Source organism: Biomphalaria glabrata, chromosome 9 (assembly GCF_947242115.1).
Source record: "Biomphalaria glabrata chromosome 9, xgBioGlab47.1, whole genome shotgun sequence".
Classification (NCBI taxonomy): domain Eukaryota; kingdom Metazoa; phylum Mollusca; class Gastropoda; family Planorbidae; genus Biomphalaria; species Biomphalaria glabrata.
The window spans coordinates 40,326,174-40,338,578 of NC_074719.1; the positions used below are offsets into that span (position 1 = coordinate 40,326,174).

The 12,405-nt window shown below is 35.7% G+C and overlaps 1 protein-coding gene across 2 annotated transcripts in view; it reads right to left on the reverse strand.

The window, feature by feature from the left end:
* LOC106075307 (uncharacterized) overlaps positions 1–7,563 on the reverse strand; it is a 46,031-nt gene extending 38,468 nt beyond the window's left edge. For both annotated transcript variants that reach the window (XM_056042008.1, XM_056042007.1), the window contains exons 1-5: positions 7,162–7,563; positions 4,807–5,012; positions 4,261–4,411; positions 2,645–2,941; positions 84–207 (exon numbers count right to left, since the gene is read on the reverse strand). In XM_056042008.1, coding sequence (XP_055897983.1) covers positions 84–207; positions 2,645–2,941; positions 4,261–4,381 — 542 coding nt within the window. In that variant the 5' untranslated portion in view covers positions 4,382–4,411; positions 4,807–5,012; positions 7,162–7,563. The remainder of the gene's footprint in view (positions 1–83; positions 208–2,644; positions 2,942–4,260; positions 4,412–4,806; positions 5,013–7,161) is intronic.
* Between the last annotated feature and the right edge of the window lie 4,842 nt (positions 7,564–12,405).

Below are 12,405 nucleotides of genomic sequence, written 5' to 3' on the forward strand. Positions count from 1 at the left end.
AAAACAATTGTAGGACTTTGTGTCTCACGTTATCTCCCTGTTTACATTGTGTTAGATACATAGTAACATTTGGGTATACAAACTCGAGTATTGTGATGTTGTATGAATCCGTCCAAGTCTCATCTAGTTCAACTGTGTCCAGCCACACCTCAATGTCCATCTGGTCCGAGCAAATGAAGTCCACAATTACTGGAGGCTTAGGTTTGTCTGAAAGAAAATTTACAACTTTAGTAACGACCTTTATAAAGTAGAATAGCTAGAAAAAAAAATGTTTCCCTTTCTTATATCTTTACACAAGTGGATGGCTGCCTGGTCGCGTGGTATGGGTTCTGGACTGTCGTCTCAAATGTCCAGAGTTCGAATCCCTCCAACCGCTATCCACCGCCGTCGTGATATTTGGGTTAGTATATAATAATCGTAACTCTAAAGTAATATCCCAAATATGTTCGACAAAGAAAGTAGGAGATTGAATCGCCAACACAGAGACTAGATGCTTTAGAGCAGCGGTTCTCAACCTTTTTAGCTCGGCGACCCCTTTTTACTATCCCCCCACTATGCGCGACCCCCCCCCCCCACACACACACATACAGATATAGAAGAATAGACAAAATACAATCCATATTTTCGATGGTCTTAGGCGACCCCTGACGACTCGTCAATCGACCCCTCAAGGGGTCACGACCCACAGGTTGAGAACCCCTGCTTTAGAAAATGCTTGCTGTTTGTATCTGGCTGGACCTTACATAGGCCTTATTAAAGCCTGGCCCTCGGTTTAAGGTGTAAATGCAGCATAAATATCTTAGCCTATACCAGAAATCAAACTCCTATCATTCGAACGTAGCAGATTCTTAAAAATGAAAGTTAGTTTGACTTTGGGAATATATCAATGTGTATCTTGTAAAATGTAAGAGTGACCTTTGACCTGATGATGTCAATACTTAACGTGCATTAGATGTTTGCTTTTCCTCATTAAAACAGAGCTACCTATTGTATCGACCAGGAAAGTTGAGAGGTTAACAAGCACAATATTTTTTTTTAATTATATATCAACAACAAAGCTTATCTAAAGCGGAAGAGCTCCACCCTTAAAACTATACAAATAATGAACAAGTTATTTCTCTTACTCGATATCAAATTACAAAAAAATTACAAATAATTAATTGACTATTTCGTTTTATTGATTCATACTTTGTTAGACTAACAATAATAAATCTGTGCGATTGTTTTTGTTTAGCTAAATTTTATGCTTTTAGCTTTTTATATGCTATGATCCTATCGCTTATCTGGATTAGTTGTTTCCTTATTTGATATCGAACGAACTAATTAATTACAAATAAACAATTGAATTATTCGTATTTTTTGTTTATTCATTCACGTTTTTTTAGGTGCAATAAATATTTGTTTGAGGTATCAACTTGATCAGAGAAAGCGTGATTGAGAAATGGCGTTAACAATTGTTTAAGGAACTAAACCCACAAAGTTAGCCATATCTTTGAATACTGAAGGATTAGTTTCCACTGTTGTTATCAAACAAAATTATTAATTACCACTAATTAATTAAATAGTTGGTTACTTTTCTAAAATGATTGATTCATGGCTTGTCTATAACAATGAATAATTGCTCGAAGTTTCAACTTGATCTGAGAATGAGTCTGGGAGAAATAAAGTGTACTTTTTTTACCAGACAGACAGAGTGAATTGATATAAGTTTTGTCAAATGTATCTCAGATCATGTATGTCTAGTCAATCTAGTCCTTCAGGCAGATACAGAAGACCAGCTGTCTACGTGGCCAAGAGTTCACAAGGATGTCATGTGGCTAGCACAAAGTCAAACCAACTTGATGTTGAAGAAAAGCCAAGATACTCAATGTTATGGAGTTTGTGTGTGTGTTTGTGTGTGTGTGTTGCTATGGTGACGGTGAGAAGTTACCGATTGGTTGTTGCTATGCAGTGTGAATGATGCAAGATATGCAGCACTGTCGTAAGCTGACTTGGGTACGCCAGTCGACTCCAGGATGCCTGAGTGTACAGACGTGTTTTAATAGTGAGCTAATTTCTTTTAAAATAATAGTCAATTTCATTTTCTCTCCAATTAAATTCGTCTATATTGTAATAAAAGTTATTTTTAGTTTTGCTCAGGATGAAGCTATTCAAGTTAGTTCAAGTGTTATAAGCTAAATTTTAATACGCCTACAGTGGCTTAGTTGTCAACCAGCAGTTTCGTGCTACAAGTCAACGGCCGTCAGCATCATCCATGTCAATCGATTGGACTTCTGGACGTCATTAAAGCTTAGCTTTCAGCTGGATTCGAACTACGACACATGGTGCCGCCACTGCGTCGAGGACGACGAGACAATAGAGCATATTCTTTATGAATGCCGAGCTCTGCGTGAGGGACGATTGGGACAAGTAATTAAGAAAGAGAATACTGGTCCATGTGCGGCAAAAGGTCTGTCCTTGTACGGGGATAGGGCGACCTTACAACTCACTGCCCGCTTCCTCTTCCGTGCTCTAAGGAAGTAATTCTCAGTACGGTTCGTTACTAATGGGGTTTCTGATTCGGATGCGAACATAAGAAATTCTAGAATTGAAGAGCTTCACCATTTTGTCCTTGACAGAATAGATTACACAAAAAGTGACTTACTGATTACATACAGCTTCACAACTGACAATGCTGGCACATTGGGGGACATTCTGTTGCAACATTTATAAAACCCAGTGTCAGAGATGGTCGCATTGAGTTTATTAAACTTCACGGAACACGTATTCAACCTTTCCTGATGCTCCGGAACATTACGGCTGCAGTCAAAGGGCGCAACGAATAGAGTGTCGTTAATAGTCATCATGTTGCATTGTGCAGGTGCAAGCGTACAGCAGAACTGTATGGCCTCACCCTCGGCAAACTCTTTCGTTACAGACGTGTTGTCACAGTTTGCAATGCCTGAAATGTATGTAACAGTAAATCTTACATTTCTCTGCTCTGTTTTTTTACATTTATATAATAGAGGGGGAAAAAAACGTACGTTTCTTGTTACATGTACAAACGTTGGACTAAGTTCTAGATGACACTATTGTTTAATTCAGTGATGCCCAACATAAATCGACCTGTGGGCCATTTTAATTTCCGACACTGGTGTCGCGGGCAACATGATAGGAAAGGTACAAAAACGAAATGAAATCGACCTGAAACTATTTGATTATAAACCTGTGGATCTAGCACTTACATTCATTAATGGGATAGTTTTTTTTTTTTCATGCGTCAGAAAACGGTTTCATTTCTCTACTAAAAATATGAGCAACAATGTAGCTGGCCTTGTCTCTTTTTGGTAAATATTAACATTAATTTTCCAATCTCTAAACTTTGTTTAACAATCTTTTTATTCGAAAGACGTCAAATTTGTTTTATAATGCCGTTTATATGCGTTTCTTTTAAAAAAAAAAAAAGCCACACTTTATTTACAACTCAAATATATTAGCTTATTATCATGTTCTACCAAATAGTAAAGGTTCTTTCACTTTTTTCGGGGGGGGGGGGGGGATAAATTCTACATGAAGAGTCCAATTTCATAAACGCACAAATGTTAAAGGTCATGATAACAATCAATCGGAGAAAAATTGAGGCCCCTAACGTAGGTAAAGAGACATTTTTCAACCTTTTCTTTAGGAGGTGGGAAGTAGCGGATTTTCTACACTTTGTGCCGACATTTCGGCGGGCCGGATGGAACCAATTCGCGGGCCTAATGTGGCCCGCGGGCGTATTTTGGGAATCACTGGTTTAATTGATAGATATCCCTAGCATAGGGTAATCGCACAATCAGTGCAGATTAGTGAAAACGAATTTGTGAAAAAGTAAAATCTATTTTTAAAAAATAATTTAAAAATAAAAAAAAAGACATTGAATAGACACAGGCAACCCGTTTACAGTCATTATATATATTCCTCTACTTAACCCTTAAAGTGCTGAGCTGTTTTACAGTCAGTGCAAACAAAATGGAATTACAATTCTGATGTTTAGAGGCTAAACTACCACACGCGTTTTAAGGGTTAAATAACTAATGACTGGTTGATATTTATGTTCTATTTAATTCATATTTTTGTTATGAACAATGAATAGTTATGAAAAGTTTTAACTTGATCTGAAAATGGGAAGTGGGGAGAAAAAAAAAACGTGTTACCTGACAGACAGGCAGACAGACAGAATTGATATGAATTTTGTAAAAACGAAACCTTCTTGTAATCCTTTTCTAAGAATAAACTTACTTCCTAAAGTGCTAAGACTTGAGCTAGACAATGGGAACTGCCAACTGGTCAGAGTGAAATAATGTGCCAGATAGACATGCAATCTGTTGACAAGGAGGAGCTCTTTGACTAATGGTGTCATTGTTTTACAGCATTCGGCTCACACATAGCTCTGTAATATACATATATATATACTATTATTATTATTATATTATATATGTATATATATACATTGCTTTTTTGTAAAATAATAGGTGCCGGTACTCAATGGTGGATTGCCTAACTTTTAACTACTAATAAATATATAATAAACGTTAAAATTAAGAAAAGTAATAATTATTTCCCCACATTGAAAAAGGTGCCGAAACGCCGTACCGGTGCTTACCGTCACAAAAATGCACTATATATACATATAATGAACAAAAGCAATTAATAATACTTTCCTTGGGCAGTAAATCTTTCAGCTGTCACATGAGAACTTTGTTAGGCGATATCCATGAAAAGTTCAATGCTAGTAACACAGGTTCTACACGCAGGTTCAAACTTACACATTATCGATCTGTTTACCTGATTATCGCCGCCAACACTTAGTAGTTCTATCGCATGACAAGAGGGCCCACTTTACTGTGAGTCTTTCATTCTTTATTTTTTTTTGAAATAAAGAAGTGGTTTTCTTATCTCTGCTGACGGCCTAAAAAAATCTGGTCACTTTAGTGCGAGTATTTACAAGTCGAGACTTGCGGCTATGTTTATAGTCCTGCTCAAGATAAGGTCTGAAAGAAAGAATAGTAGACATATTGTTTGCCATTAATTCACGATATGACGCATTGGTCTATCTATCTATCTATCTATCTATCTATCTATCTATCTATCTATCTATCTATCTATCTATCTGTCTGTCTGTCTGTCTGTCTATCTATCTATCTATCTATCTATCTATCTATCTATCTATCTATCTATCTATCTATCTATCTGTCTGTCTGTCTGTCTGTCTGTCTGTCTGTCTGTCTATCTATCTATCTATCTATCTATCTATCTATCTATCTATCTGTCTGTCTGTCTGTCTATCTATCTATCTATCTATCTATCTATCTATCTATCTATCTACTTATCTATCTATCTATCTATCTATCTATCTATCTATCTGTCTGTCTGTGTCTATCGATCTATCTATCTATCTATCTATCTATCTATCTATCTATCTATCTATCTATCTATCTATCTATCTATCTATCTATCTATCTATCTACTTATCTATCTATCTATCTATCTATCTATCTATCTATCTATCTATCTATCTATCTATCTATCTGTCTGTCTGTCTGCCTGTCTGTCTGTCTATCTATCTATCTATCTATCTACTTATCTATCTATCTATCTATCTATCTATCTATCTATCTATCTATCTATCTATCTATCTACCTATCTATCTATCTACTTATCTATCTGTCTGTCTGTCTGTCTGTCTGTCTGTCTGTCTATCTATCTATCTATCTATCTATCTATCTATCTATCTATCTATCTATCTATCTATCTACTTATCTATCTATCTATCTATCTATCTACTTATCTATACATATATATTTCTAAATCTCTCTTTTTTCCCCCTATTCCTTAGTCTGCTGAAGCTTAGGGGCACCACACAAGAACTGTCAACAGTCTTTCTCCATTCCTCTCTGCCCTTTGCATTGGATAGAATTTTATTCACTGACAGGCCTACTCATTCTTTGATGTCTTCCCATCGCTTTCTCTGTCATCGTCTTCTTCTTCTTCCTGGTACTGTTCCCTGTAGGAATGTCTTTCCTAACTCTGAGGACCTGGTTATGTGGCCATAGAGTTTGAGTTTACGTTTTTTTTGACAGTGGTCAGCAGGTCATCGTGGGGTCAAAATTGCTGTGTTAATCCTGTCTCTAATCTCTTCATTTGTGATGCGGTCTTTGTAAGTGATACCTAGGATCTTTCTGTAGCATCTTAGTTCTATTTCTAGGATTCTATCCTTGATATCTGGAGTCAACGTCTAACATTCGCATGCAAATAAGAATACGGTCGTGACCAGGGACCGCATCAGTCAGGTTTTAGTGTCGAGAGCTATATGCTTTTGTCAGTCCAGATTATTTCGAGTTTCGCCATTGCTGCTGTAAAATGTAAAATTCTGGCCAGTTGTTCAGGTTTGGTTTCTATATCTGACATCATAACTTCAAGATATTTATATATATCATATATATGTGATACGGAAAAGCGACATTGTGAAACTACTTCTTTAACACGTAGCTAGCAAAACGCGGACTGCGATATTGATCAGTTATTAGTGTCCTGCCGGATAAGTCTGTTGACCACTAAGATCCACACATCACGGGGAAAAAGAAGATGACGCCAGAATGCCTTTTGAACAGCCAATCCTTATCCTTAATTACCTAATAAATTGGAGGAAGAGTTTAAATACTGTGCTGTAGAGAAAAGTTGACAAAGCATTTCTTAGTTCTTTGTGTACTATTTAAGAAATATATATCTACATATATCGTTCATTAGAGGGGGGGGGTTGGATGAGCGGTACAGCGTTTGGGTTCGAACCGAACAAATAACACAAATAAGAACCCGTTTGCTTCCCCTCCGAAAAATCCACCGACTTAATCTCAATCTTTAAATCATTCTCTAACCAACATATAACTCTTTTTGTCATAATAAACCTTGTATTCGAGTCCGAAGATTAACTGAGGAATGCAGAATTTCCCGTGCTACGCAGCCCCAGCTCCGATCTAATTATTTTGCCAATCCAGCGCAGGCATATAACATTAGAATGGGGTTATTGTTCATATGCACACATAAAATACGTTACATGTATTTAATTACAATTTAAAATTAGTAGCAACACTAAAAGTCTACTATACTATATTGTATTATAAAATATTTAATATTACTTACAAAATGAAGGAATAAAAGAATTCAGAAACATGTATATTTTCCAAAGTTTGTCAAGATTTCTAAATCTGAATTTCAAAATAGGTATTCGGACCAGAATAAAGGGGACGCGTTCAGTGCAGTGCCTTGATAGTCTTACAAACACATAGCCTTAAAGTCAATAGATCAATTGAGTTCTACAGTGCATTCTGATTTTATTTTCTTTCAATGGAATAATAGTTGAATTTTTTTGTTTGACATTCCTAGCAGACGTTTTCAAACGTGAGATAAGAAAAAAAAAAGGTCGAGGTCATTGGACGCAACAGCCAATGGGAGGATTTAATATAAGAGGCACTCCCATGAAAGAGGAAATCCTTTCTTATCTCTTTGGGAATGGAGCTCTATTACACAATTAAATATCTATACTTCCCTCTGTCTCTCTCTTTTTTTCTCTTTCTTTCTCTCTCTCTCTCTCTCTCTCTCTCTCGCTATATATATGTATGTATATATATATATATATATATATATATATATATATATATATATATATATATATTATATATATATATATATTTATTTATTCATTTATTTATATATACGGTACTATGTATCGGCACCTTCTTGTATGTGGGGAAAATTTTTGTACTTTTCTTGTATTTTAACGTTTATTATTAATTTATTAGTAGTTAAAAGTTAGGCAATCCATCACTGAGTACCAGCACTTAATCACTGAGTACCGGCACTTAATCACTGAGTACCGGCACTTAATCACTGAGTACTGGCACCTATTTTTGTACAAAAAAGCACTGTTTATATATATATATATATATATATATATATAGAGAGAGAGAGAGAGAGAGAGAGAGATAAACAGAGATAGATAGATAGATAGATAGATAATAGATAGATTGATATATATATATATATATATATATATATATATATATATATAGAGAGAGAGAGAGAGAGAGAGATAGATAGATAGATAGATAGATAGATAGATAGATAGATAGATAGATAGATAGATAGACAGATAGATAGATAGATAGATAGATAGATAGATAGATAGATAGATAGATAGATAGATAGATAGATAGATAGATAGATAGACAGACAGACATACAGATAGATAGATAGATAGATAGATAGATAGATAGATAGATAGATAGATAGATAGATAGATAGATAGATAGATAGATAGATAAATAGATAGATAGATAGACAGACATACAGATAGATAGATAGATAGATAGATAGATAGATAGATAGATAGATAGATAGATAGATAGAAATCAAGATATTTAAAATATACATTCTTAAGTTCATTTTCATTTCAAGGTAACTGTTGTGACACGGTTACTGTGTGTGGTCAACCGTGACACACGGTCAAGTGTTGGGTATCGGAGAGTTAGTGGACTTGCGGGAAGTGACGAGTGTGTAAAGAAGAAGAGAGGAAGTCATCTAGTGAGGCTGGTTATCTGTATATAATGTCTGCCGTGTATAAATGTTATGTTGAAATGCCTCACAATTAAAAGGCACTTTCAACGTAAAGGGACGTGTTTCTTCACAGTAACCATTTCAGACATAGTGGTCTGTGGGATCAGATAATCCAAAGCTAATCTGTTTTATAGTTCTACTTCACTAGGTCGTCAAGCACCCCCCCCCTCTAAAATCCCAACGCTTAAAATCCCATATTTTTACTCAAGACATCTCGGTACCGTAGCCAAGTGCTTTATAACTCAATATCAATGCCTTTCAAAACAATGCGTAGTATGACCCCATTATAAATCTCCTTCACCAATCGTAAACAAACACCCTCGAGTCACGTGTTTTCCTAGCACTTCTATACAGCCTACGGCCTAATTTGAATTAAACATGGATATCACGTGATAGTTTGTTTTATCAATGGTCATCACGGGACCGTTCGGCATGGCGAATGCAGTTCTTTGCATTTTAGAAAAAGAATCAAATAAACAGATGTACAGTTTTCTCCAGCACATTGTAAAAACAAGTTCGTCATTTAAACTACAAGTCCAGAGAGTGTGAGATCCTATTACCATTACATACTGTAAAATGTAAATAAAGGTTAAATGGTGTAACGTTGCAGAATGCGAATGTCGTGTCATGCTGGGTTCTTGCTTCCTGAAGTACTCTTGACACGTGACAAGACAAAGACTATAAACTGACTAAAGTCCGTTTCAGCAGACAAACATAAAGTTTATTTTACTACAATAATAATAATGCTGGACTCCTTGTTAGTGCTACAAGTCAAGAAATAAACAATCCTAACCGCATAACAGCGGTATCAAAAGTATCCAATACGTTAATTACAAATCACGTCCGCATCTCAGCGGGTAACACTGTGCAGAAATATAGACTAACTAATACATGTCTCAAAAAGAACACTGGCAACAACTGCCCACAAGTTACTTTCTAACTGAAATTACTTTTCTAAGTCGCTACTGTCCGTTGCGGACTAAAATATTACCTGACCACCCGGTCTAAAGAAAATCACTTGACTAACTTGACTTGACTGACTGAACTCAAAGTCAACTTTATTCATTCTACTTCCTGTTTTCTACATCAGGAATTCCACGTGTCTTTTAAACTCTTAACATGACGTGAACTTAAGATCATGCAATGTCAACTGAGACTGTGACACATACATACACACAATTCCAGACATTTTAAGTCCTGTATAACAAAAAAAAAAAATTGTGGTTGCCTTGTTGGTCATGCCATACGTGGACACTCTTTACCTGGCCTCATCGTGTCGATGATATAGTTATTTTTTTTTAAATACTTACACGACACTGAAAAAATAAAATGTCAAAGTTAACTCAATTTTTTTTTCTTAAACAGCTTTAATAAAATTCAATCAACCACAAGAAACTGAAATCATGAACTCTTGCTTCCTTATTGTTAGAGCGACAGTCTATCAATCAATAATCGATTTTTTGTTTTTTTGTCGATATTACACAACCATAAAGTTATTAGACTATACATGTAAAAAATTAGATGATTGCCTGGTGTTGTGGTATTCGCTTTGGACAGGCGTGTTGAATGTCCAGAGTTCAAATCCTTCCAACCGCTACCCAACGCCGTCTTACATGAGATTTTGGGTGATATATAATAAACTTAATTCTGAAGTAACATCCGAAATATGTTCGACAAAACAAGAAGGAGATTGTATCACCAACACAAAGACTAGAGGCTTTATAGAGAGAACCTTACCCAGGTCTTAAATCATGGTCTTCGATAGGTTTAAGGCGTAAATACAGCATAAATATCTTAGCGTACACCAAAAAATCGAACCTCAATCATTTGAATCAGCAGATTCTTAAAAAATAAAAGTTAGACTTTAGAAACATATCTTAACAAAACTTGTAAAATGTAAAGGTGACCTTCTTTGATCTGAAGATTTCTAAACCAAATGTGTATAAGATGTTTGATTTTTCCTTATTAACCAGAGAGCTACCTATTTTATCAACAAGGAAAATGTGAAAGGTAAACAAGCAAAATAAAAAAAAAAAAGCCAGACTTTAGTTGAGGAAAGTAAAGGCGGTTGGTCGTTGTGCTGATCACTTGACACCCTGCTCGTTAACCCTTGGCTAAAGAAAAAGATAACCTTAACATCATCTGCCCCATAGATTGCGAGGTCTGAAAGGAAAACTTCACTTTATAATAATGTGGTAACTTCTAATCGCCAGTAATATTAACTATTTTATCTGTGTAATTTGTTATTCTGTCTAGAACCTTATTAAGTACAATATCAGTGACGGCCTTAGGTAATTGGAGGCCCTAGCGAAGTGAATAGGGTGGCCCCAAAATGAAATAAAAAAAAAAAAAAGAAAACAAAATTTACAGTGAATTAAAAACCACATTTGTTCATCATATTAACTTTCCGTGTATCTATTTCTACATCCACAAATACGTAGAGCGCCAGATAAAACGATTGTACTTCGTGGACGATTGATGACAAGAAATAACGACTCGACATGTCACCAAAACGAAGAAACAAATGTCTTCTAAAATACGCAGTTTAAGCATTCATGAATAAACCTTGAATCACGGCACAGACTCAGAGCAAGGCTAGTAAACATAAAGTCATTGAGTTACGCTTTTTATTTTTAGATTTGATACATGTTTCGCTTTTTTTTTTCTGTAAAAAAAAAAACATTGATTCAAGTGTAAGGCCCAGCTAGGCTGTTGCCTAGTTTACCTACTCCTAAAGCAGGCTCTTTGAATACATTGCTACTACAGTAAATATTTTATATTTAGTGACATAACAGATGGAAGAAAATAATTCTTTGTGATCAAGGTGACTACCAAAAAAAAAAAGATCCCCCAAGTGACCAGAGCTTGATCTATAAACTGTGAAATATCCCCCAGGTGACCAGAGCTTGATCTATAAACTGTGAAATATCCCCCAAGTGACCAGAGCTTGATCTATAAACTGTGAAATATCCCCCAAGTGACCAGAGCTTGATCTATAAACTGTGAAATATCCCCCAAGTGACCAGAGCTTGATCTATAAACTGTGAAATATCCCCCAAGTGACCAGAGCTTGATCTATAAACTGTGAAATATCCCCCAAGTGACCAGAGCTTGATCTATAAACTGTGAAATATCCCCCAAGTGACCAGAGCTTGATCTATAAACTGTGAAATATCCCCCAAGTGACCAGAGCTTGATCTATAAACTGTGAAACGTATATGGTCATTATTTAAAAAAAAAAGATTTAGGTTAATGTATCGTTTTTAACAATCCTCTTGTTACCTGGCAAACATGTCACAGATTTAGGAGTCAGGGTAGACACGGATTTCGAAAATGGCTCTCGATATTCCTAGAAAGTTGACAGTTTTTTGTCTATGTTTGGGATAACAATAACTAATTGGCTACACAGTGAAAACGCTGGTTTGACAGTCATACGTTTTTTAAATATCAAAAATAATTTTATTTTTGCCTCCTCGTGTGGCTGGTGAGACCTATGTGAGCCCGGAATGTTCGGCTGCACACTGGGCAGGTTATTCCAGCTGGAGCTAGTGTCATTGGCCTTGCTTTTCTTCTCTGACACTTTCCTTCTTCCAGCAATGTAACATTAATTGCTAGTGACACTAACTGTCAGTGACATTAATGCCGTTATTTCTATACTTGGAAAGCTGACAAAAAGCTGAAAAAACTAAACAGGCACTAAAAACGTAAAAGACCTAAAGTGTCAGCTAGTTACTGATTGTACAGCTAAGCCGATGTAGCCGTATATAATAT